We start from the raw sequence: 27,875 nt of genomic DNA, 5'->3' as shown, positions 1-27,875 counted from the left end.
TTTACAAAGCACAAGCCTCTCTTAATTGTAAATGTAATTAATCTGGAAATCCATATATGATGCAAAAAGTTTTAATCTGTTCCCATATTTTATTAGTTTGTGCGAACAATCTACACTGCTAGAATTTCTAATTAAGATATTCATACGTTATTATGAATTTGTAACAACGGAATGGGTCAACTTAAGGGAAGCTGTCAAAAGAAGAAGCTCGGTGTGGTCATGGTGAAAACATTAACTCCTCAATGAAGAAAACTTAGGAAGCTTAAAATTCCAACAAGTTGAGAGGAGAAGAAAACTTGGTGAAACTTAGGAGGCTTAAAATTCCACAGAAAGTCAAGGTGTTCCTATAGAGGGTAGCTAGAGAGATTCCCAAAAGATTTTGAGAGAAGTTGGAAAGTGTTGATTACTTATTATCTTAAGGGAATTCACTCGAGATTTTTATAGGTGATTGCCCGTCTCCCCTCTTATGTGCTAAAAAAATTATCGAAAACTTTCGATAATTCTCTATGTGGCCAATTTGTTGGTCTAAGGCTCACACACAGTACGTAACATTTCAATTGTTTTTATGGTCGTGTGATAAACAAGGTCAGTTGTGAAGAGTTTATCAAGTTGTAATGGGGATAGATACTGAGTTATCCGGAGACTGATCTTGGAAAGGTTGGCCGCAAACCCATTCTTAATAGCTAAGCTGAACTTGAAGCCAATTCACTGTCAATGGGAATTATCCCAAAATATGATCATCCACCTCACATGACATGAAAATAGATCCTAGTAACAAATGACAACATAAAAGCAACAGCTGCAAAATATACTGGGGAAAGAATGTTGCAAGTTATGGAGAATGGAAGAGACATTTACAGAGGTAAGTTTATTGACACTGTAATTGCAATTGTAGAACTCTAAACAAAACTTAAACCAAGCTCTTTTCAAGTAGTACCAACGCGAAGCCTGCATCATTGCTTGCTGCAACCAACTTAAAATCTCAGGCAAAATGACCTGTTAGACTTGAACTATTGTCTGGTTATCTTGGCTTTTGTTAGACTATGTTCTTGTTCCTATACTCTTTTACTAAGCAGCTGCTTTTATTAAAATCACAGATTTGTTTTCCTTTCATGATGTGTAAGCCCTGGAAAAAGGGAAGCAGCAAGGTATTATGGTATATTTATAGTCAATAAAATAAAAAACAGAAAAGTATTTGCAGAGGAGAAATGAAAGGAAGAAGATCAATCCATCTAGACTACCTTGTAGTGTAGTTAAATCAATATCCTTATGTTTTTTACTCATCAAATACTTACCATAAATACATCCTGATTAAAGCACCAAATGAAGAGTTAGTTACCACAAGAAGCTCGAAGTAAATGCACTTGCCTCTTTTTGGGATGAGGTATTAGATCACCTTCAGTTTCTTTACAGGCTTCTCTCCTCCTGTGTTGATTGTATTATCCCTGAACATCAGCACAAGAAATATAAAAATTACGTGTACTGCATGATCAATCATGCGTGCTTGAAGCATTGCACATCCAGGAAATGTGTATGTTAGTTTCATGCAGTGGCCGTGAAATAAAAGAAGCTTATCAGTTGGTTCATTGCAACTTATTTCAAAGGTTAGAGTATTGAATATTGATGTATTGCACACAGCTTTAAACAAAATCATGGTTCGGCATAATATATATCTAGCATCATATCATCTGTATGATAGAGAAAGGAAAAAAAACAAACATAACTGCTTTCTAATTGTCATTCCCGCAGAAAGAAAAAAAATTATCAAGGACATAGTGGCACAGAAAACTAGGCACTAAGCACAACTCAATACCAGCTAGCAGAAAACTAGCTTGCTTTCAAATTTACATCAAAACAACATATGAAATCAAATTAAAATTTCCTAAAAGTCTTTGATGAGAAGGACCTGTAAAATGGGGTTAACATCATACTTATATTCGAGAAAGAGGACAGTGCAAGTGATAGTAACATATCTCCAAGCTAACCCCAACAAAACAGAATTAGGATTATCACATAAAAGGGAATTGGAGACCAAAAGCACCGCAAACACAATAATTTCAACCCACAGTCCATTTATAGTAAGATATGTATTCTTTATTGTATTTTCTTGTGCTACTACTAATTAAGTAGCCGAAGGAGGATGGAAGCTCGTATAAAATGCTGAACATGGCTTCCTTAAAAGAATCACTAACTTAATTTGCAACACCGTCCTTATAAACATTTTATTCAACACCACATGCCTCAATATACTAAAAGCTATTGAAACATACAATGAGGTTTGCTTCTAAGCATCTCATAAAATTAAACTTGACATTTCTTTTAGTGGAACACAAGAAAAGTTATCATAACCAACATGATTTATTAGCCTTTAATAACATATAAAATCTACATTGAGCACACAAAGTGCTTGAAAGCAAATATTTATTATGTTATGAATATGAACAGGCTAAAGGAACCAGATATGACTCTGTAAAGAAAATAATTGTCATTTTACAGCAATAAAAAGTAAAGTCATAGACTTAGGCCTCAAAAGAAATACAGTGAGATTCCACTCTGATGAAACTGATCATAATAAACTGCAAGGAAACTAAAGATTGTCCCACATAGCACTAACAGTTTCAAATCTATTGTTCAGGAAAATGCTATCAAGTCAATGTTCACCTGAGATAGTGAAACAATCATAAATACACAATTAAAAAAAGCTGATATTAATCATCATAAATTCCCACCAACACAAGTCTTGAATAGAAAAGGAAGCAATCTAAAAAACCAACATGAAATATAAAGACAACTTCAATTTCCCAGCATGCAATAACGATGAAAACAACACACTACATTCCATAACAGCAAAACCCAATATAAAAACACCATAAATTAAGTCAGTGGCACTAGCATATATGGTTTATTGCAACTCATTTCAAAGATGAGAGAGTATTGCATATTTGCTTCACAACTTGAAAACAGCATGGATCAGCGTGATATATTTTTATGGGTTAATAGGTCTTTAGCCCCATGTAATATAGGTCATTTCCGGTTTTCCCCCCTGTAGAATATTTTTTTTGATTTACCCCCTGTCTTGCAGAAAGAAAATTAAATATATCAAGGAAAAACTCGGGTTAATTCTAAGATATATGGTCAAAGCAGTTCTCTAACACCACAAAGCATGAATCAACATCAGTTGACAGAAAACTAGCTTGCTTTCAAATTTACATCAAAACAACATAATGAAATCAAATAAAATTTTCCCAAAAAACTTTAGGGAAACTGAGATGGGGGTGTAGAATGGTAATGTCAAAATAAACTGACCACAAATAACAGATTCACATATGTATAATGGAGTTAGAGTAACCGGATTGAAATAACTCTTGAAAGACGTGGAAATTTCATGCTGAACTGCAATCAAGTGTGTGTTAAATCACATGTAAAAAGTATGAAGAGAATAATATTTACTTGAACTTAATGAAATAAGGATAAATCTATGGATGATAATCAATTGCCTAGTACTATTTGTTTTGTGGATAACTTGAGCAATTTAGATAAGTGTAAGAGGGGGCTAGTAAGATATAGAATGGCTAGTTGAGAAAAAGAGTGATGCGAGTAAAGGTATCACTTTGAAATTATTTTGAACAACTTAAAGTAAAAGAAAAATAGAAAATTGAGCTGCACAAAGGGGTTTATATTCAAAAGACGGTGATAAGCATGTAGATAACACTATAACAGAGTCTCCTATTAGTAAAGTTAATCATTATGATATCACATTCTTCCACTCTTTCGTGATATTTTATGTCAGGTCAGGTGGTGTTTAACCAACAGCAATAGTATACTGTTGATGGATTTATCATCGTACTTATATTCGAGAAAGAGGACAGTACAAGTGATAGTAAGTTAGTAACATATCTCCAACCCAACAAAAGAGAATTAGGACTATCACGGTAAAAGGGAATTGGAGATCAAAAGCACCACAAACACAGTAACCTCGACCCATAGTCTGAATATAATTTGACGTATTCTTTCTTGTATTTTCTTGTGCTACTAATTAAGCAGCAGAAGGAGGATAAAATCTGGTATAAAAAGCTTAACACGGTCACCCTAAAAAACCACTCTAACTGAATTGGTAACACAATCCTTACAAACATTTTATTCAACACCACATATCTCAATGCACAGAAAGCTAATGAAACATCCCATGGGCTTTGGCCGGCACCCCATTAGATGTAATAAATATAAATATAAACAGTTGACTCATTAGATGTAATAAATATAAACGGTTGACCCATGTCAGCACCAAAGCTTCTAAAATTGAACCTGAGTACCTGACACTGCTTTTAGTGGAACTGTGGAACCCAAATAAAGTAATCATAACCAACAATCAACATGATATATTAGATTTTACAAAATCTACATTGAGCACACAAAGTGCTTTGAAGCAAATATTTGATTATGTTATGAATATGAACAAGGGATAGGAATGTGATATGAATATGTAATGAGATTGTTCCAGCAACAGTTAAGTAACCTTATGAAGTTTAAGATTAGAAGTGAGGACAGAAAATTCGATGGTTGAATCCGAAAGCCTAAAACGGAAGGCTTTGTCTAAATTGCACAAGCAAAATGGTCTTGCACCATGAATAAGTGTCCTTTTCACCATTGGATTAATAAGTCGCATCATATCTCATATAATTTAATGATGAGATTTATTGATCCAATAATAAAAACTAGCTTGTGCATATGCAAGACTTGTTTCACTGATGCACCACAGAATTGGCCAAAAAAGGAAAGTTATAGCCTTAGGCCTCATAAGAAATATAGTGAAACCCCTACCGGGTAGAAAAGGTTGTGAATTGTGATTGTGATTCCAATCTCATGAAACTGATCACAATATATGACTAGTAAACTAAAGATTTTCCCACATTGCACTAACAACTTCAATTCTATTGTTCACCAAAATATTACTACTACCTGAGATGGAGAAAAAAATCATAAATCAACAGTTAAAGGAAGCTAACATTAATCATTATAAACTCCCATCAACACAATTCTTAAATAGGAAAGGAATCAATCTACCGAAACCAACAAAAAATATAAAGACAAGTTCAATTTCTTAGCATGCAATAACTATGAAAACAACACACAACATTCCATAACAGCAAAACCCAAATATAGAAACACCATAAATTAAGTCAGTAACATATATGGTATAACCGTAAGATGATTATCAAAGTTAAAAAATTATACTTTAGTTTGAATACAATAATGCTCTTACTTGGAGGACCCAATTCCATGAATGTCAAGCTCATGGGTCGATTTACTCTTCTTCTTCGCTACAAACTTGTTCTTTTGTTTCCTCTCTCTGATTTTCCAAACATTATTCCTTCTGAACACAAACTTATCAACTTTCCACACTGGACAACTCGTGTCTATCACAGTAACCTCACTTTTCGTGAAACCCTTGAAATCTTCCTCACCGTCTTCACCTTCTACACCTCGATTTTCTACATCCACCGCTGCATCGACGCCGGTGGCGGCGGGAGCATTGGCAGTGGTGGTGGAGATAATTGTGGAAGAAGGGATGAAAATTTTAGGGTTTGTTTGTTTCCTGGGACATTTCTTTGAGGTGATGGTGGCGGCGCCGGGATTGAAGAGATGAGCGAGGACGGTGGTTAACGGTGGATCGTCGTGGGTTATTGGTGGACGGTGGCGGAGCGGTTTAATGGGGCGGGGTTGAGGAGAATGGGTGGCGAGATTAAGAATGAAAGTGTCGAGGTCGAGGTTATCATCCGTTGGGATACCTTTATTGGACCGGAGACGGTCGAGCCAGTTTGAACCGGGTTTATTGGACCGGGGCGAGCAGATCATGATGGACGGTGGACGGAGAAAGAAAGAGAGTAGTGGACTGTGGACGGAAAGAAAGAAAGAAGAATTTGGAAGCGAAGGAATTGAAAATTGTGAATGTGAATGAATGAATGAATGGTGGTATGGTAGAGTAGAAAAAAAGAGCGGGTCGGTGATGCCACGTAATTCACAAGAGTGAAATTCAAACATTGTTCATTTTTATCAATAAGGAGTGTTGATTGCATATGCCCCACTTTTGTATCAATGTGGCAGATTCAATGCATATTTCGATTACATTGGATTCTCAAAATTAATGTACTAAGTCAATGTGATTTTCAAGCTTTTATGAAATTATTGTGTCACTTTAGACCCACTTATGACTTATGATGTGTTGTTAGGACATTATGTAATGTAAGGCACCTATATTTGTGCTTGGAGCTTCCACTTTGCCTTTGTTAGTCTTGGGGTAACATTATGAAAAGTGTGTTATGAAAATGGTTTTGGATCAGTTATAAATCAAACTCTAATTATTTTGCTTTGAATAAATGTATTTTGTTGATTGATAATACTCCTTTTGTTTCAAAATACATGTCCAAGTCAACCATTTCACATATGTCGATGTACAATTTTGACCGTTAATATCTTTAATTATCTAACATTGTCATCATTTTCTTCAAAGCATCATCCCTCTTCACAATATGCTTGATAATATTCTTTTGTCTCTCAAGAACCTTGTCATCATACCAGTTACAAAATATAGGGTTAATAGTGTTTTTCACCCCTGTAATAAAGACCATTTCCGGTTTTCGCCCCTATAAAATTTTCGGTTTGAATTGCATCCTTGTAAAACTTTTTTTCGGGAAAACATCCCTCCCCATCCAACTCAGCAAATTTGCTTACGTGGCGCTGATTTGGCATTTTTTTTTTAATTGGCCATGTGTAAAAAATATATCCACATCAGATTTCATTTTAAAAATATTTAAAAATAAATTTTAAAAAATAAAAAAATCCAAAAAAACATAAAAATATTCAATTTTTTTCCAAAAATTTAAAAAATCGAAAATTAATTTTTAAAAAATTCAAAAAAAATATTAAGATTTTTTCCAAAATATAAAAAAACAAAAAAATAGTCATATTTGTTTCCAAAAAATTTAAAAATTGAAAAAAAAAATAGATTTTATTTTTCAAAAATTAGAAAAAAATCAGAAAATATAATCATATTTTTTTTAAAAATTAAAAATATCTTAAAAATTCTGGAATTTAATTTTCAAAATAAAAAAAAAAACAAATTTTCAAAATTACAAAAGAGGTCAGATAAATCTGAAATTTTTTTAAAAATCTGTATACAAATATAGAAAAAATTCAGATTTTTTATTCGAAAATTTTATTCCACAATTTTAATAAAATATTGGAAAAAAAATCATTTCATTCCACAAATATAAGATTTATGATTTCTACCTCCTCTAAGGAAAAGCTTAATTCTAGGAAAAATGAAATTTCCATGACTTTTTTAAAACCCTCTAAATTTGTATTCAGATTTTTAAAAATTATATTTTTTTCCAGAATGTTTTTAAAAAATCTGACCTTTTTTTTAATTTTGAAAATTAAATTCCAGAATATTTTAAAATCTTTTTAATCGAAAAAAATCTTAATAGTTTTTTTTTTCTAATTTTTAAAAATTTTGAAATCTAATTTTTTTTTCGATTTTTCCAACAAAAAAAAATTGACTATTTTTCTGTTTTTTTTATATTTCGGAAAAATTTAATATTTTTTTCTATGAAACCCTTTCATTTAGTGCATCTAAAAAATCTTCTATGGTTTTTTCTGGTACAGGCAATCAAGTAGTGACCAAGGGAGAATCAACGCCACAATAATACAACATTGGCACACCGTTTTTTGTATGTTTTCTCGTTGAAGATACAAATGTCATTTCGCTATTATCCAATTTTTGTCCACTTAGACTAAAACTATACCATATCGGCTTTGATCTCGTCAAAATCAAAAGGTGCCTCCAAATTACAAACTGAGGGATAAAGTATGCATTGAAGATATGTTTGTTGGGTGGGAGGGTAAAAGCGCCAGATCATGATAGTGGCGTGACAAAAGTGCAATTTATACTATGTTTGGTGTAGCGTTGAATCACCAATTCCCGCGTTTCAATGCAAATATTGCCGTGATATTTGGAAGCTACAAACTTGAGCTTCTCTCTAAACGTGGTTTTCCTGCCTCCCACCGCTTCAACAAACACACCATTAGTATAAATGTATAAGCATGTATAAGAATCACTCTAACAGCCACAAAGTCTTAACCAGGTTTGCGCCCAGATATTCATTACAACGAATGACAAACTATATATTTAGTGTTCACTATTCATCATTTTCACCCTTCGCTTGATAGACTTCAGGATCTGTCCATGCATATGTAGCAGCTCGGTTGTCATTGGATAATATATGTTGGTGCCATTTTTTTTGTTTTACTTGAAAATTTAACTTGAAACAAGTAAAATAAAAAATCCAGTCGAACTTAAAGATTTTTTTTTTTTTCTGATAAGGCACAAAAACACTAAAAGGCAGGATTAGGGACCTGAACCTATGTACACAAAAAGTCGAACTTAAAGATGCTTTTCATTACTTATGAACGAATTGAAATTTAATTTTTTTGAATTAGGTTCAAATCTAGCATAGATTTAGAGAATACATAGTAAGGTTTTGGTCCGCTAACCTCATTCTAGCGTATCTTTTCATTTCATACGATGACCTTTAGATCACAAGAGAATCACATGGAGACTCGTGTCATCATTCCTTCATTCATTGTTGAGAGAATCAAATATTAATAGAAAACAAGGAAGCCTAGATAAAATGAGATAAAACATAGTGTGCATTGCATTGAATTTTCACATGATGAATCAATAACAAAACTTACTAGTTACAATCACTCATGCTAGATAACCGATGGATCACATTAAACTATCATGTACGCAAGGATATATCATATCAACTCATCATAACTAACTTTTTTAGGATTAAGGGAAGTAGTTACTTCTGTTTTACAACAAAATATAATTTAAATTTAAATATGTATTTCATCCTTGTAATTAAGGGTCGTTTAAAAATTGATCCATGTATTCGCTAATCTTTGCAAATTAGTCTTGCAATGATTAATCATTTAAAATTTCGTCCTTTGACCAACTTAATCAGTGCCACACATGAAATTCCAATTTTGCCCTTAAGAAGAGGACAAAATATTGAAGAAAGAATTGGAAATCCAGGGGTAAAATTGGAATTTCATGTGTGACATTGATTGTCATGTCATCTAATTAGAGGGACGAAATTTTAAATGATTAAACAATGCAAGGGTAAATTGCCAGGACTAGCAATTACATGGACCAATTTTTAAACGACCCCTAATTGTAAGGATGAAATACATATTTAAGCCTATAATTTATAGTGTGTGAAAACTTGTGTCACAAGTCACTGAAGTGTATGATCTTCTTCTTTTATATATATAACTCTATATTTTCTTCATTTGTCTTCAATATTAATCACCCTAATCTCCACTTATAAGATGATCCACATCTTGAGTGAAATGTACACGCATTTTTTATTATAAACCTCTCACGGTACTCAATCACATATATATTGACTTAAACATCAAAATTTAGCAGCTACATGTTGTTGTGTGCAAGTGTGAGTTATATGTCCCACATCCGATAAAAGAGTAAAGGTTCAACACCTTATAAGTAAGAGGACCCATAAATCCATTGTCTTAAGGTTTTGGGTAAGAGTGTGACGTCTCTCTTGCTTGTGCGGTTGTTCTAGCCTCAATGTGGACGGTCCCCCTGGCTCCCCTTAGTGACCCAACAGTGGCCCACATCGGATAAAACAGCAAAGGTTGAACAAAACCAGCAACGGCGATACAAGCAAGTAAGAGAGCATGATGAATTGATGGACTCACACTTGAGGGGGAGTGTTGTTGTGTGCAAGTGTGATTCATATGTTCCACATCGGATAAAAGAGTAAATGTTCAATGCCTTATAAGTAAGAGGACTCATAAACTCATTGCCTTAAGGTTTTGGGTAAGAGTGTGGCGTCTCTCTTGCTTGTGCGGTTGTTCTAGCCTCGATGTGGACGGTCCTCCGAACTCCCTCGGTGACCCAACACTACAACACCCCTTCTACGTAGAGCAACGGAATTAAAAATGAAATTTGTTTATATTATCATCCATGCTGGTCTATCCTAAAATTATACTTACATAGTGACATGGTTAGCATTTAACAAACAAACAAATCCTTAAAATATTTGGTCAATGGATTCCGGACAAATGAAACATATATTTAGTCGTGACATTTTTGGATAATATTAGTTCTACATGGCTGCGGTATATTTTTTATATATAAAGAATATGGCTGCGGTGTTAGCATACTCACGACTTGGTCGAGATTTTTTATCAAAATGATTTGTGTGGTGGGTGTGATTATTTTATTTTCTCCTTTTTCATAATGTGAACTAAACTAATCTGAGTCTTTAATCCTTAAGTTTGCTCTAATCATGTGCTTTCCATTCAGAAAAGAAACATTTCAAAGCCGTGTGGATGACTTTTCACTCGGAAGGCCAAGCTGAACGTATTATCATTGTAGAGTATTTTATTTTTTTTATTTTTATGCAGCACAAGTTACATTGACTTAATTAACAAATATATTTACTCTAAACGAGATCTTTAACAGCCATTTTAAAAATATTATATATTTGAGTATTTTTCTTTAACAAATTATACATATTTTTTATCCAAAAAAAATCAAATATTACTTCTTACAAAATGAAAGCGACTTTTACATCTCTTTATCTTGAAAACTTTCTAACGCTAAACTGTACCTTCTCTTTTTTTACAGAAAAAAAAAACATTTATTAATTTTTCTTTTGCAACATAATTAAATATTAGATACTTACTTCATTGAGGAACCACTTAACTTCATAATGTTAATTCAATTTGGGTCTTACATAGGAATTCAAGTAACACAATTTTACGGAGCATCTAAAATGGCTGTATTTAAGAGGGTTGCATAGGAGACGTTTCTTATTTTATCCATCCATAAGAGAAATATGAGATGATAAAGTGAATTGCTCGTTGAAGTAAAAATATGTTTCATGATAAAAAATATGAAAGTGTTGGTGTTGTTTTTGTTTCTTACAAAAAATATGGGTTGTCCAAGAGTTACATATTTTTTGTATAACGAGAACAAAATTAATACCCACTTTCTTATTAATTTAGTTTAAATCATTGTGGGTCTGCACTTTGAAAATTAAGCCAATACAAAGTGGTGAGACATGCATTTATATCTTCTAATAAAAGAGTGAATACGAGAGAGAATGTTGTTAGCATTCCTCCTAAAACAAAATATGACGGGGTTGTACATATATGATATAACATTACGAGGACCACTTGATAGTAGTATATAGGGCAAATACCATTTGTGGGCTGCACGCAATGATGTCATTTGGAATGATGCCCATCATACTTGAACAAGCATTGGAAGGACAACAATGGATGCATGACAACAATGGCAAGAGATTCATAAACAGCCCTCACCACCGGTTGTGCAACACGTGCAGAATAGAGTCTAAGGCAACAACTCAGTTTGAGAGAAACCGTGCGAGACGTGGTTGAAGTGCAATGTGGATGTTGGTTCTATGTCGGCAACCATCTTACATCTTTTGCGTGTTGTGTTAGAGACTCTCGTGGACAATTTATTCGGGCTCAAACAAAATGGCAGCGGGCAGATATGACAGTGTTGGAGGGGGAGGCAATAGCCCTACTCGATGTCATTCACTTTGCAGATGTGAACAGATGGGACCGAGTTGTCTTCGAGTCAGACTCAGCTACTTTAGTGCAAGCTCTGTCGTCTCCGGGCCATGGTGATTCAGAATTCTATGCTATTGTTTCTAATATTATTTATCAGCTATCTTTACATTCCAACTTCGAGGTGAAGTTTGTTAGGAGACAAGCGAACATGGTTGCTCACACTTTAGATAGGGCGGCCTGTTCTTTGGCTAGTCACCGTATTTTTAATTTTTATCCTTCTTGTATTGAAGATTGGTTGATAAATGATAATAGTTAAATTTGCTCTGGTAAAAAAAAAAACCTACATGATTATAACAAGTTAAAGTTTTTTTAGTTACAAATTGGTCATTTATGTCATAAAATATTTGCACCATTATCCTAATTTCGTCAAACTCAAACAAAAAATGTTTATGTGGATGTTTAATGTTAAGTTCGTCTGTCCAAATTCATTGCTCTCAAAACTAGAGTTCATAGGTGTGTTATTCGATCTTTATTAAAAAGAGCAGAAAAACGGACAAGTGAGTGTCCATCTTTTCACCCTTATACATAAAAATAATCATATATCAGAAAATATCATATTCAATTTTCAAATACAGGACATACACTACACTACATTAATCAATACCATCCTTCTCTGTGTCAACGATCCACTTTGGTCTAAAATTCAAACTTTGAGTTAATGAAAAAATTGTGCTAGTTGCTTATGTAGAATGTTTCTTTTAAACGGTCAATATTAATTTATTTATTTTTGACAAAACAATAATAATATTTTTCAGAGAAAAAGAATATTATTATTTTTAGAAATTACTACATAAATTTACGAGTGAAAACGGTATTTACGAAAAGGGACGATAGTAATAGTATTTATACTACAAGTGAAGATTAAATTCTTGATTTTTTATCACTCCACTTTTTAACTTTGCCATTTAAACCATTAGACGTCATCCTTGAATCAATTTGCTTTTGTAGAATATATTGATATGCCTCCTGTTTAGATAACATAACTATAGAACTTACCCTAGCTATAATCTGATAGCCATTAAATAGTAATAATCGAAATTCTAATACTAACAACTTGTTTACACACTTATATTCCAAGGATAAAAGGCACCCATGGTTGACCAGAGGAGATTAATTATATGGATGACTATTAGAGTTGAGATATATGTTTACTTATAGAATAATGATATTTAAACATTCAAATCATCACATATATCTTGGATAAATCCTATATTTTAATCGATATTGTTTATATTAAATTAAACAATTCATTTCTAATAAGTTAATCTCAACTCTTCGAAATCCATAAACCATCCGATTGCAATTGCAGTAAAAAAAAATAAAAAAAATGAGTGCATGCAATCTATTTGCCCTCATTGGGATGATCTAACAAGGTTAAGTGGATTATTTATTTTTATTAAAAAACAAAATTGGTTACGTGGAATATATGAGGACTTGCGCGTGAAACATTAAAAATGGAAGAAACCCAACGTGAAAAACAAGAGCTATGAAAGGCTCAATGACGGTATAAAAGAGAGCACTACCACTCGGTTTGGCTTAGAATTCAATCACCACTTCCACTACCTCAATTTCCTTCACTCCCATTTCCATTTAATTGACAAAACTTAGACTTCAATATTCCAAATTCCAAATTATTCAAACCTCATTTTCAATTCCAACATCAAAATCAACACTCTACAAATTCACACGCTTCTTTCCTTCACATCACTCGTTTTACCACCACACTTTATATTTGGCCTCTAGATTCCCCAAATAACTAATTGGCTCTTCCAAAACTCATTTTCCAATTAATCTATTCCAAGGCAACACCTAACATAAACCAAAACCACTCTAATTGGTTCATTCCTATTCCTATTCCTATTCCTATTCCTATTCATACTTCTTCTTCGTACAATCTAACCCAAACCCATAAAAACAAAACCCCCTTCTTCTTATCTTCTTTCTACCCTTCATGTCTTAATCAAACCACCCCATATCTTTTTGTCTTTCTCTTCCTCTTCCTCTTATTTTTCACCAATTTTGTCATCTTTTTAATTTATTTCTCTAATTATTCTTCTCCTCAAATATTCCACAGCTCCTTCTTCAACCACATACCCCTTTTAACTTTTCCTTCTTAGTTTCCTCAGAACTCATTCTATAACAAAAAAAAAAAATCAAATTTTGAGGGTACCCTTTAGTTTGTTTCACCCTCTTAAAGGGTTTTGAAACTTTTTTTCCTCTTTTTTTGTTACAATGGAAAGCCCTGCAATTTGGGGTTTTTATGCAACGATGTTTATGAGTCCTATGTTGTTAGTGTTTTTCTTAGGAATTATTGTTGGTTGGTTATGGAAACCGAAATGGATTAGTTCATTGGCTAAGTCATTTGATTTAGCTTCACCAATTTCGGATTCTCCTATATTTTCGCCATTGAAATTCTATTCTTCTTTGTCTCCTTGTGTTAATTCTTCCATTACAATGCAAACTCCAAACCCTGATTCTTTGTGCATCAATAAAGAGATCAATAAAAAGGGTTCATCTTCTTCTTCACCCACCAATTTTGATAGTTCCACAAGGTAATTTTCCATTAATTGAATAAATAAGTTAATTGTATATATTTAAAGTTTATGTTTTTCCTGTTATTGAGGAATTAGGTATATTATTTTTGATTTGTTAATTGTCGTCACCCTTTGGAATTTTATATGTTGAATAGTAGTTAATTTATGAAATAACGATTGAATTAATCCGTAATTGGTCTATGATGGTGCTTTATATTTGTTTTTTTATCCTTAACTACTAGTGAAATTGGGAATTAAAGATAGTAGGATAAAGCTAATTTGGATATTTTGTTAACCAATTTTGGATAAGTTTGAAAATTTGGGTTGAATGGGTGGTGTCATAAGTATGAAAATTTTAGTGTTGTTTGAATGTTTAATTCGCTATGATATGTTATTGACTTATTTTTGACTTTGTTTAACTATGCAGTTCTAACAAATCTGGTGAAGATACTTCTAATGGTGTTACAATCGATGATTTACATCATTTATACAAGCTTGTTGAAGAGAAAGATGGAGGTCTTCCTTGGATACAGATGATGGATAAATCTACTCCGACTATGAGTTACCAGGCGTGGCGTAGAGAACCAAAGGTATGATACGAGAGAAGGTTTCTAATTCCTTAAATTGAATTTCTAATGAGTTATCTGTAAAATATGTTGGTTTATTCAAATTACTTAATTTGTCTTTTTGATTCAATAGGATGGTCCTCCCCAATATCGAAGCAGTACTATTTTTGAAGATGCAACTCCTGAGATGGTGAGGGATTTATTCTGGGATGATCAATTCCGACCTAAATGGGACGATATGCTTGTGAACTCGACAACATTAGAAGAGTGTCCTACTACTGGAACCATGAAAGTGCAATGGATACGAAAGGTGTGAAACCTGTTTACTTGATTTGATTTATTCATTTGAATTGTCATTCTTTGCTGTCTTTGTAACTGTTTTCATGTGCTTATGGCTGTTATTTGTCTGTGGTACAGTTCCCCTTCTTCTGCAAAGACAGAGAATACATTATCGGACGAAGAATATGGGAATGTGGGAGGTCCTACTACTGCATCACAAAGGTACTTGAAGAAAGTTCACATTTTTTTCTTCAATAGTTGAAGTCATTGATTGAGGATGGTTAAGTTTTGCAGTGTATATTTAGTGTTTTGTTCTAATAATTACTTTTCTTCCTTTCAGGGGGTAGATTGTCCTTCAATCCCAAGACAAGAAAAACCTAGACGTGTAGATGTGTATTACTCTAGCTGGTGCATTCGAGCAGGTTTGTTTTGATAACTTTATCAATTAAGGTGTAATTTATGTAAGAGATTAATTTTGATAAACTGTTGAGAGTACAAAGTTTTTCATTTTTAATATATCACAATCAATCATATGTGTGACTTTAGAATTAATTATGATTAAGTTAGATGATTTGACGATTACAATTGATAGACAGTGTAAAATTGTTTTGAGCTGATCATTCATTCACCACTGGACATGTTATATAGTAGGCTTATGGCTGATCAATGATCATATGCTATTTTTTTTTACAGTTGAATCAAAGAGAGATAATGGTCAACTAACTGCATGTGAAATTTTACTCTTCCATCATGAAGAAATGGGAATTCCATGGGAAATTGCAAAGCTTGGAGTGCGTAAAGGCATGTGGGGAATGGTACAAAAGATTGAGCCCGGTTTGCGCGCTTATCAAGAAGCAAAAGCTTCTGGAGCTCCACTCTCTCGTTCTGCTTTCATGGCCGGTGTCAATACAAAAATAAGTCCCGAGTACTTGCAATCCATAGGATCGTCTGATGATGAATCATTACAAACCGAAAGTGCGATCACTTCTGACGACAAACCAAAGGGCATGACCGTACCGAAGATGCTAGTCATTGGTGGTGCTGTTGCTCTTGCTTGTAGTCTTGATAAAGGATTGGTGACCAAGGCTGTTATATTTGGCGTTGCTAAAAGATTTGGATTTGCTAATATGGGTAAAAGATAATAGAACTAAAGGTTGAATCAATCTCTTGAAGGGATTTGGATTTGTTGTCGTCACAAATTTTTGCATCCAAATGCGCATTACATTGGTTGATGTTGGACCAAGATCGAGCGGTGCAGAAAGGAAGCAGATTTTGACAATTTTTTTAAACTATACTATCGAGTTTGAAATTTAGACCACCAGATCTTGATCTAACAGCCACTGATGTGCTGACTACGTGAAGTGTGTGATTTGTGTGGCTACATACAATCTACATCCCTCTTGAAGCCATTGTTTTGGATGATCCACTTTAACCATTATAGTTTCCTTTTTATTACTTCAAAATATTGAAGCTCCTTTTTTGGCTAAATGATCTATAAATATATTAAAAACCAAATCTAGGGGAATGAGAAAGTCTCGGCTTGTTGATTTGGGAGAGAGGGTATTTGATTTTATATAACTTTGTTTTTTTAATTCTTAGACCATGAGTAGGTCAAAACCACAGAATTTCTAAACTCTGTGGTTGTACAAAACTCCGCAGCAATAAAAGTAATCTATTTTTGTTACTTCACATCATGTATTGTAAAAATATTCACATGGTAAAGTTGGCTCAATACATGTATGCTAGCTATAATTGCAATAATCAATAAATTTTACTTTCTTCTATTTACTAAATTTAACTTGCATTCTCAAACTGAGGAAACTGTTATTAGATTGTTGTTTAAATGTGGAAACACTTTATCACTTTTCTCATGTAGGACATATCTTTTGGGGCAAGTATGGTCATGTATTTGGCGTGACATATTCTTACGATACGTGTTTAATTGTTTAACCATATGGTTTGATGTGAAGTTGGCACATAAAATATAGACACGTTGGAAATGAAATAAGAATAAAACGCAAAAAATGGATCTATATCAAACTTAAAAGCAATTTCAATGATCCTTGAAGTCCAAGCTCCCAATTCAGTTCAATCTCTAGAGGATTCATGTGATATATTTAGCATCTACCTTGGAGTAAAAGATACACACTTTCTCAGCTACACACACTCTTTGTACGATCTACAATAGGGACACCTTGCATGTGACTCCATAAGTTGATTGTACTCATCAGTTATGTGGTCTAGATGAACTCCAACTGAGTGATGGAATTGGGTACTAACTTAAGGCAATCATATATTGACAAGAATGGGGACATCACTATCATTTTTCTTCTTTTTGAAATCTTCCTTGATATGATTTTTTGTTTTGTTTTGAATCTTCGTATGATCGATTGTTTTGCTATTCATACATTTACCTGCGTTAGTTCTTGCTCTCCATACATTTAACTCTCCACGTTTAGTGCTATGCATATAGATCGCAAATTAAACAAGGGACAGTGTTCGAGTGTTGATGTTTTGGTTATGCGGTTATAAAAATTGATTTTGATTAAAAATCTGTTGAAAGTAAAATGATTTAACTTCGCATCATTCATGCAAACATAAGTTAACCGAATCTTAGAGTCAAAAACATAATTCTGTTTTTAGCTTGTTAAAAAAAAATCAAATCTAACTTTAAAATAGAAACAATTCTAAAAGCAAAATCATTTTAATGGAGAACAATCGAATTTACATCTTTAGATTCAATTTATTTCCACTAAAATTGAAATAAAAAAACACAAGTCATATTGGTTATTGGTATCACTATGAGCTTAGCTCAGTTGATAACATATTATATGCGAGGCCGGAGTTCGAACCTCGAACATTCCACTTCTCCACATTTAAAATGTGTGAGCTCTAGAGCTCTAACCACGAGGCTATTTGACCAAAACAAAATATTGGTTAATCGTTTTTGTTACTATGAATCAATCATATTTATCTTTGCAGACCCAAACTCAGGTGATGACCCGGTCATTTTCTTTTCATTTTTAAACTTTTGATTTTAATATGAAATACTAGTACTTTGAACTCTTCCATACTTTCCTTTTGAAAGAACTATTGCGTCCACAATTGCCACTTTTTCTAATCATTTTGATATTTGTACTTGGTGTTACCAACTATTTGTGGTTATATTTACTATCCAACGGTGTTACTTTACTTTATTTAATAAATTTTAAAATTGATTTAATTATTGTTTTGAATCAGTAAAGAATGGACCTCTTTAGTTTAATGAGAGTTTGACCTGGTATTTTAGATTTTATGTGGGAATTAGAACATGACAACATTAATTGTTTAAATATCATCCTCTTTTGCTCCAAAATCATCATTGATCATTACAATGAAGGTTTTCCCTCAAAAATGAAATTTTTGCTTTTAATCCCTTAAAATATTTCGCAAATTTTTATCTGCTATTTCTGAAAATGTGTCAATTTTAATCTCTATAGCTAACTGTTTGTCTACCCGTACCTCACAAGTATTTTCTTTGTTTATTCTTCTCAATTTTTAGGAATATGTCAACTTTGATTTTTATACATATATGAAAATGTCGCTGGGAACTTAAGTTTATATACAAGAGTAAACTGTGAAATATAAATTTATGTTGCACAACATAGAATATGTTATGTGTTAACTAAATTGAAGATAAAAAACGAGGCTATTTTTGTGGGGAGGAAATACAACAGTATCACTAATTAACAAACATACAATTAAATTAACCATGCTCCAAAGAAATTAATCCATCACAAAGGTTTCAAAACAATGCAAACCATCAAGCTGTGGTGCGAATTTTGGATTTTGAATGCCCTTCCCTTGATCTTTCGCTTGTAACATCATTTTTTCATTGGACACCGAAAACTCTTTTTTGATTTCCTGAAGATCAAACATGTTGAAATTCAGAGATATATCCGTATATGTTAAACAAAGCATACACAATTATTTTCTTGACATTAATGAAATTAGGGGCCTAATTCAGAGATATATATATAACCATTTCATACCTTAACATGGTTTCTGTCTAAGAAATAAAATCCAACAGCAGCAGCAAGAGTAGGCACAGCTACATAAATACTTCCCATAGCCATATTAATCTCTCAAGTTAAATTAACATTTAGCCATTTTTGCAACATTGATTGTATTTGTATGGATAGCAAGGGTAGACAGAGAGAATATGCCTTGGCAATGAAGAGAAGCAAACATACAAAAATGGATAAAAATGGCTAGTAAAGTTGGGTTAGCATTGCCTTGAACCATGAGAAAGGGAAACTTGAAATGAAAGTAACGTATGAACTAATGCCAAAGAAAAACTTTATTTCATCTATGTTACTGCTGTAACAAGCCACTATTTTTCCCAAGCTTTAAGAAATCACATTATTACTTTTTATTTCATATGAAATTAAGTCCATCCATTACATCCTTAGCTAAAATTGGTAGGAATATGTACACTAACATTTAGAATATAAACTATGGACCTTTTGAAAACAGTCTTGTCATGTCTCAGCCAAAAATGGGTGGATATAATTTCTTTTGTGGTATGGTGGTGTCTAGAAGTGAAGAGATAAAAATTCAAGAGGAGCTATATCATTGGTCGGAGATGCTATTATAGTATGAGTGTGATAGTCACATCAAATTGGTTATGAAAAAATAGGCAGCAATCAAAACACATACATAAATTGCATGTGATCAGTTGAAAAAATGACTGAAAAGAAACTTCAGCAGATGCTTCATATGTTACGCGCTGTGGATGAGGAATTGAACATAGGTTGAAAATATAGTAATAAAATGATATAACACTTTGACTGTCACATTGAATGCATGGTGTGGATCGATCAACTAGTCCCAATTCAGAAACCAATCCTGTGATCCATAGACTTCTTTTACAGCTTCACGACAATAATTAACAAAAAGAATGCTATATTCTTTCAATTTTTCAACTTGCAATTTTACATGCTATTGCTAAACATAATTTACATTACAGTACATAGCTCAATTTTTCAAGACTATTGAAAATAAATGAATCGAATTACGCAGCTTAATTTGTTATTGTTACGAACTGAATCCATCACTCAGAAGGTACTATGAATTCAAAGCAGTGTAGGCCATCCAACTCCGGTGCAAACCTTTGTCTCGAAGGGGCCGGGATTTGCTTGTCTTCACTGGGTGTTGATGTTTTTGGATTTTTCCCTGTGGTTTTGGATTCGGTCGCTTCTTTATTAGCCTTTGAATTTACATCCTTTGCCGGGGCAAAACCAAAGGAAAAGCTCCATTTCTGGGCCTGTGAGATCTCGAAGTGGCTGAACATAGACATAAACATGTTTGTTTTTTAAGTTGTGTTTGAAGTATCAAAGTATTTGGTTGTTCTGTTGCTTTGAATAATAGATGTTCTAGTTGTGTTGTGTTGGATATGCAAAAATGATGAAAGAATTTATAGTATTAATATAGATAAAGATGAAGAAAGTGGAAGAGTCGTGGAAGGAAGACTAATTTGGAATTTTCATGAACTTTCTAAGTGGGGTTCTGGTTTGGAGTTTGGACTCGACAGGTTTCTTCTATTGACGCGTTGAACAACCACTTACGCGTGTTCAACCCTTTGCTTTGGTTTTTAAGTTTTTTCATTCGTAATAGACTAATTGTAAGCCAAATTTGATTGATTCAATTGAATATTCAACAACTTTCTTCTTGACCATATACACACCTTTATAACCAAGAGGGAATGACTTTATAGTTTACATCGTGTTTTTTATTACATATTGCTGACTTGACTTGTGTTCTAAAATACATATTGTATTGAAAAGAATAATTTGTGCACTATTAGGAATTTGAATTTACGACTTTAACAAAATTATTAGGTGTAGTTCATTAGTTTCATCTATGTCATACTAAACTCCACTTTTCATGAAAAAATTGATTTAAAATTGTTTGCACCTAAAAATAAAATGATATGGTAGTCGAGATCGGTAAACGGATGATTTTACGGTGAGACTAATCGTCTTCAGTCGATTGGAGATGAACAGCTGTAAATACAACTGAATGCGAGTTGGTTCGGTTTTTTTCAAGTCTCCTAAGGTTCGGAAATGTCGTGGATGTCGAAAACAATCAAAACTTGACAATTCAACATTTTATTTGTGTTTCGTGTTTTTAGATGTTGTAATCAAAGAAGCTATGAGCACGAAAATACATTCTAAGGGAATTCTACCCACCTGAAAATAGGAAACGAGAAATGTCACAAAACTTGAAAGATCAAGTTAGATGAGGGTATTTTAATGTGTATAAAAATATCACATGAAGTTGATTTTGAAATGAATGAAGTATGTTTTTTGTTTCTATAAAATATTCTCTCCATCCTAAATTTACAAGTCACTTTGACAAATTCAAATAAATTAAGAAATATAGTTAGTTTTTAATGACAAAGAGAGATTTTGAATTAATTTACAAAATTATCCTTCATTCATTACATGAAAAAGAAATTTTAAAAAAAATAAAATAAAATGTGACCATGCATCCTTAGCTTTTGTTTTGTTTTGGTGGGTCTAATATCTTTATGCTTTCGCCTAAACTAGAAAAGATATTGTGCTAAAGTGGTGGATGAGTTTCACCAAGAACAAATCGTTCGGGTGAACCCGAATTCGATTCATGAATAAAAAAAAAAAATATATCAATTTCTTAAGTTGTGTTTGTCATCAGTCAATTGCTTAAGTTGCAATAATTAGGAACTAGTTTACATCTGAACAATAAGAATAAAATTTAAACGCATGTGAAATCATTGAACAAAGTCCAAAATCAATGGATCACCAACCTAAGTTTCAAGTTAAAATCTTAAGCTCTCTAAGTCACCGGTTCTCATCAAATTGGTCACTAGCCTCACAAGATCACTCATTTGAGGATAAAGTGATACGATTCCACTCAATTGTTCATTAAAAACTAAGTAATGCCATATACTTGACTATAAACCTACATCTTCTGTGAAAATCAACATGAATCAAAATGCATTTTTCACGAGGTTGTAATATGGGATTGTGTATTAGGGTTCAAGGTGGGATATATCAAACAATGTAATATTTCTTTCTAGTGTGTTGATATATATATATATATATATATATATTCGTCTTTTCCTTCTTTTGATCTAAAGATAATTTTCTTTTTTTTAAATTTCGCTTGCCTAGATTTATACTTTAAAGGTACTACTCAAATTGACAAATTCAAGCAAATTATGAATCTTTGAGAATTCATAACAACAAATTAAAAGGCAAAAAATATTTGAGAAATTAATATAATCAACGATTACAAGTCAATTTTTACACAAAAACATGAATCGTTTAGAATTTTCGTTTAGGTTTTAAGGAGGGACACAACTTCCTTTACGAGCTCATTGTTTTTAAAGTCCTCTTGTTCCGTTTGTTTCATTTAGAGCTGTTCACCTTAGTGACTCCAGGAATGTTTAAATTTTTTTTTTTTTTTAAAAGAAGAATGTTAAAAGGTTTATACCACTTTCTCTTAGATTAACAATTTTATAGAATAGGTTTGGGAACATGAAAAAATTCGAACCTTTTACAAATTGTAAAATCAAAAAATTATTATTATTTTCCACATTTTTTTTAACTAAAATGAAACATTAGGTGGTTTGTTTGTTGAAATTTGAGAGAGGTCATCCCCTTGAGGAAATCACCTATATCTCAAATGACTAATAAGACTTCATTGGAGAATGGATATGCTTTGGAAAAAATAGAAGAATGTGTGTAGTTTGAGGGGTAGGAGGGATATGTGAGGAGGTAGAGAGTATATTCACTCTTTTTTTCCTTTGCAAATGTTCAAAGAAAATTGCTTTTCTGACATAGGAAACTTCCTATTGACACAAGTAAATGACGTTTTTACCCTCAGCGGCAGTTAACAATCGTTAGTCTAACTGTCGTTGTGTTCGTAATATATTCAAGTCAGTAGTCATAATCCAGACACTTACTCCATCATCACCATCACCATCTTTCCTTTAAATTTCCACTCTCTGTCTAAAAAAACTCTACCAAATCACCCAAAATTTCTTCCGCTAAATCACAAGTAAGTTATCACTTATGTTATTGTCATACATTTTAGTTAGTATATGTGTTTATATGTTTATAATTTTAGTTGTTGTTTAATTATTAAATTTTGAATTTTTGTTTTTAATATAGTTATGTTGTAGATTTGAAATGCTATTAACATATATTATGAATACCTATTATAATGAATTTATATTGCTTGAATTTATATTTTTTTTTAATAGGGTTTGAATATTTGTTTTTAATATAGTTATGTTGTAGATCTGAAATGCTATTAACATATATTATGAATACCTGTTATAATGAAGTTATATTGCTTAAATTTATATTTTTTTTCGAATTTTATAAAAAATTTAGGGTTTGTTTAGGATTTTTTGGGTTTATGTCAAATTTTCACTACAAGTGTTTGAATGAGTTTTTCATTGATTATTTTTAATTTCTAATTGTGTAGATTTGAAACAATGGTCGGGTGGATCGACATTAATGCACAATTCAACGGCGGAGAACCTCAGAGGTTGAATGTTTGATGCCTTGGTGTAACGTTAAGAGGTCTAAAGGATGAACTGACTGAATTCAGCCAAGGAATCAACCCCAGAGACACAAGGAGGGTGGAACACGTTCGGTATAAACGTCCAATGTAACACCCCATTTTCCCAACTTGAATTTTTTTGCATAAATCAGAGTAAAACAACTAAACAGGATGCTACACTTCTTATAATCATAAATATAGCAAAATTACTATATATTTCAATCATTATAAGTCATCAAATTAAATCTCATTGCAGCGGAAAACAACTAAGTTCAATCATCGTGTTGGCACAGCAGCCTCAGCTTAAACAACTCATTTAAAATTCAATTTAAACAATTCTTCAACATAAAATCATAATAAATACGTAACACATGGAAAACAGCAAAATCCCCATTCCGTTACGTATCTGAGCGACCCTAAAACGACGACACGTGAGATAGTCAACTCACTTCAACAACTATTCTTGATTACTTGCAAGTTACCCAATTGTAAAGGCAACATTTCCAAGCAGAAGGGGTGAGATTTCACATTCAATAATAATAAGCATATAATTCATCAAATGCATTTAACAACTTAAACATCATCATCACTTAATAGTAATAATTCTTCATATAGTACTTCATTGATAGCTCAATCAATTTCTAATCATTGTTAACTTCATATTCATCACATTATATACATCATCATATAGCACATAATAATCAAATCATAATCATCATCATATAACAACATAATCATCACATCATAAACATCATCTTATAACATCATATACTTCACATCATAAACATCATCATATAACAACATAAACAACAACGATTAATAAATATTAATACTTCACATAGTTCTTCATTAACAACTCATTAATAAATGACAGCTTAACGACAACGACAATGCGACTCCAACGACTTCGACTCGACAATGCAACTTCAACTTCTTAATCATGTATGTGGTACCAATCAGAGCATCAAGCCCTCAACATATAGAGTATAATTATACTCACAGAGCATCAAGCCCTCAACTTAAAGAGCAAAAGCTCACAGAGCATCAAACCCTCAACGTAAAGAGCAAAAGCTCACATGGCATCAAGCCCTCAACTTCAAATGAGTATGCATGAACTCAACAACGTACAACTTAAACAACTCCACAACTTATATGACTCATGTAACGCCCACTTTCGTTTAATTAATTATTTAATCGAGTTTAGACGATTATATTATATTTATATAATATATGTGTGAATTTTGTTGATTTATGACGGTTTGGATGATTTGGATGATTTTGATGTGTTTTGATAATTTTGTTGAGATATGAGACTTATTTTATTGTTAAATAAAATAAGATTTGAAAATAAAATAAAATATTTAGTTGAGGGCTGTTTTGAGATTTTAGAGAGTTTTGGGGGGAGAAAGTGAGATAAGATAAGATATTAGGAAGAGATATAAAAGAGAAAATATAGTTTTAGAAAAATCACTTTGTACGTACGATCAAAACTTTGGAAAAGGAGGAAAAAAGCCATAGAAGGGAGAAGACCAAGAGGAGAGCTGCGATTTTCATCTAACAAGGTAAGGGTGAGACTAATAATTCAGTAATGTTAATTCTTACAATTCTGATGATTAGTTAGCAAGAATTAGGATTGAATTGTAGAAATCGAAAACTAGGTCAAATCCCTAAAATTGATGATCAAACAGTAGAAATTGATTAGATTGTTGTAGAAAACGTTCCTTGACCTTAGAATATGTTTAGGATGAATTCTAGAATCGAAATTAGCCTTTAAACCATGAGTTTAGATGAATTTTTGAAGAAAACTGCATCCTGCCCGAGCCAACATTCATCGCTCGCCCTGGCGAACGATGATCCTCGCCTCGCGAGGGATGAAGTTCATCGCTCGCCACGCGAGCCAATACCCCTCGCCTCGCGAGTTACAAGTCGTAGCTCGCCACATCGAGCAACCCTACTCGCCATAGCGAGCATGACCAGAGAGAATGTTGATTTTCGTGTTTTGGACTTTTGAGTTGAACCTTAGAAGCTTTTGAGTACCTTTCGATGTTTACTAAAGATTAGAGGATGATTTAGAACAAGATTGAACCTGGAACAACCTTAGTTGGAAATCTGGCAAGTACTCGCCATGGCGAGCAGATGCTCTCGCCTCGCGAGCACTTCCAGAACTGAGTGCTTTTGATAATGTCGTCACCTGAGTTGAATGAATTACTTGAATTAGGTAGTAATGAAACCTATTTAAGATGTTAACTGAGACTTGTGAAGTTGTTAAGAACTGTTAACTTGTTTGTAATGTGATTTAACGATTAAATGCATTACTTGAATTATTCTCGAATAAACTTGATGTTGTTGAAAATGAATTGTTGTTATGAAATTATAATGCTGTTGTGATCTGATTATGCTGCTGCTGTTTTTTAACTAAGTTGCATGAGTCATTATAAGATGAATAGATGTTGTTGAGCTCCAAATTATTGGATGCATATTGAGATGTTGATTAAGATTGTTTTAGATTGATTGAGTCCATGCATTAGCATACTTGTTGGGGGCTCATACCCTGGAGCTTTGTCCTCACCACGAATTGAGCTTTGTCCTCACCACGTTGCCTTAATAGTATATTAATACTATGATTGTTGGGGGCTCATGCCCTGATTGGTACCACATGCATAAAGAGGTTTAGATTTGCATTGTCGCATTTGTCGAGTCAAAAGATGTTTTGTTATTGATGATGATTGAAATGATGTGATTACTTGATAATTGTTTATTGAAGATGCAATGATGCTTAAGATTGATTATGTTGTTAATCATGATTTTGAATTATATTGATTAATATTATTGTGTTATGAAATCTCACCCCTTCTGCTTGAAAATGTTGCTCTTCATATGAGTAACTTGCAGGTGATCGTGCTTAGTGTGCAGTTTGCTGTCGTGAGTGGCCTTGCCTCACTGAGTCGTCTAGGTCGCTCTGATACGCAACGGGATGGGGTCTATGTTATGCATGATTAATTTCTTTACGTGAATCATTTATGATATGTTATGATGTTGATTATTTAATTAAGATATTTTGATGGGGCCTACGTGCCAAAACGATTTACTGATTTTCGAATTAATTTCCGCTGCAAAGTTTGAGATATTTGTTGAAGTTAAATTGTTATTTAACTGATTTTGGATTATGTTTCAAATGTGATATCCCGTTATTCGATGTTTACTCTGATAATTGTTTAAAAAATTTTATATTGGGAAAATGGGGTGTTACAACTCCAATATCTTGGAATAACAACTTACAACTTTACAACTTAGACCAACACTTGCAACTTAATGACAATAATGATTCAACAACAGCAGAAACATCAACATAAACATCTTGCAACATAGCAACATGAATAATAACAACTTGAATGATATAAACAATAATAATTTCCATATCATACATTTTCAACACATTATATAGATATCTCAAACTAACCAACAATCATTAATCATTTGATTCAGACTCTATCTAAGTCTATACCTTATTAACAACTTCCATTTATATCCCAAGATCAACTCACAACATGGGTTAAATACTCTTAAACACCTTAATTGAACTCATAGTACTTCTAGTTTTGAGGTTTGAAATTATTCTCTAAGTTTTTGACTAACTTAGAAATGGTTATACTGAATTTTTCTAAGATTTCACTAAGACCTCCTTGGAGTATTTTGATTATATCTCAAAAACCAAAAATCATTTTCAAGTCAAACCAAAGCCATTGGAAAGCTAACAAAATTATCTAAAACTTTCATATTTACACCAAAACCCGGTTCAGAGTGGAAAGGGGTGAAAAATAGTGAAATATGAAGGATCTGGTTCATAAAAATCGTGTCACGATTTTAGAAATCGCGGCACGTTTTTTATGTCCAGAACCACTGAACATTCTGCCATCAAAATCGCAGCATGGCTGCAAAAATCGCGGCACGGTTTACCAGTATCAGGTTCAGACTCAGCTTTTCAAAAAGTGCGATTTTCACCATTTCGCGCGTAAAATTCAAACCGTTAATCGGATTTTGATGCGTTTTCGCCTACACTCTCCTGACACTTGGCTCTATCATAATCTACAGCTATTTCAAGTCTCAACCATCCCAAGAATCATTTTCTCAAACCTCACATAATTCCTTATTTGCAAAAACGTTTAGACACCGACTTTTCAAGCGAAAATCTCAATCTTCATCAACTCAACCC

The 27,875-nt window shown here is 32.9% G+C and overlaps 2 protein-coding genes and 1 long non-coding RNA gene across 3 annotated transcripts; 1 reads left to right on the top strand and 2 right to left on the bottom strand.

Moving 5' to 3' along the window:
- Positions 1–649: 649 nt before the first annotated feature.
- LOC11440450 (uncharacterized) lies at positions 650–5,856 on the bottom strand. The gene is made up of 3 exons (XM_003602328.4): positions 5,264–5,856; positions 1,369–1,445; positions 650–1,126 (listed from the first exon to the last, which is right to left on the bottom strand). Exons 1-2 carry the CDS (start codon positions 5,854–5,856, stop codon positions 1,388–1,390), a joined length of 651 nt encoding a protein of 216 aa, XP_003602376.1. The 3' UTR covers positions 650–1,126; positions 1,369–1,387.
- A 7,382-nt stretch (positions 5,857–13,238) lies between these two features.
- On the top strand, positions 13,239–16,863 carry LOC11444767 (uncharacterized). Its single transcript, XM_003602324.4, has 6 exons — positions 13,239–14,243; positions 14,653–14,815; positions 14,925–15,101; positions 15,209–15,292; positions 15,411–15,492; positions 15,764–16,863. The coding sequence occupies exons 1-6, from the start codon at positions 13,924–13,926 to the stop codon at positions 16,210–16,212; spliced, it is 1,275 nt and encodes a 424-aa protein (XP_003602372.1). The 5' UTR covers positions 13,239–13,923; the 3' UTR covers positions 16,213–16,863.
- Positions 16,864–18,640: 1,777 nt separating this feature from the next.
- On the bottom strand, positions 18,641–20,611 carry LOC25489792 (uncharacterized). The gene is made up of 2 exons (XR_003010644.2): positions 19,102–20,611; positions 18,641–18,973 (listed from the first exon to the last, which is right to left on the bottom strand). It is a non-coding gene; the product is annotated as an uncharacterized lncRNA (long non-coding RNA).
- Positions 20,612–27,875: the final 7,264 nt, after the last annotated feature.

The sequence above is a fragment of the Medicago truncatula genome, chromosome 3 (genome assembly GCF_003473485.1).
Source record: "Medicago truncatula cultivar Jemalong A17 chromosome 3, MtrunA17r5.0-ANR, whole genome shotgun sequence".
Lineage (NCBI taxonomy): Eukaryota > Viridiplantae > Streptophyta > Magnoliopsida > Fabales > Fabaceae > Medicago > Medicago truncatula.
The sequence above is the reverse complement of the archived record's forward strand: the minus strand, read 5'-3'. Positions and strand labels throughout refer to the sequence as shown.

Excerpts from the sequence above, each read along its gene's own strand:
- LOC11440450 (XM_003602328.4), bottom strand. The coding sequence starts at position 5,856 with ATGATCTGCTCGCCCCGGTCCAATAAACCCGGTTCAAACTGGCTCGAC. Across the intron at positions 1,446-5,263 it reads CATGGAATTGGGTCCTCCAA|GGATAATACAATCAACACAG; the intron begins GTAAGAGCATTA and ends GCTGATGTTCAG.
- LOC11444767 (XM_003602324.4), top strand. The coding sequence starts at position 13,924 with ATGGAAAGCCCTGCAATTTGGGGTTTTTATGCAACGATGTTTATGAGT. Across the intron at positions 14,244-14,652 it reads AATTTTGATAGTTCCACAAG|TTCTAACAAATCTGGTGAAG; the intron begins GTAATTTTCCAT and ends TTAACTATGCAG. Across the intron at positions 15,102-15,208 it reads AAGTGCAATGGATACGAAAG|TTCCCCTTCTTCTGCAAAGA; the intron begins GTGTGAAACCTG and ends TCTGTGGTACAG.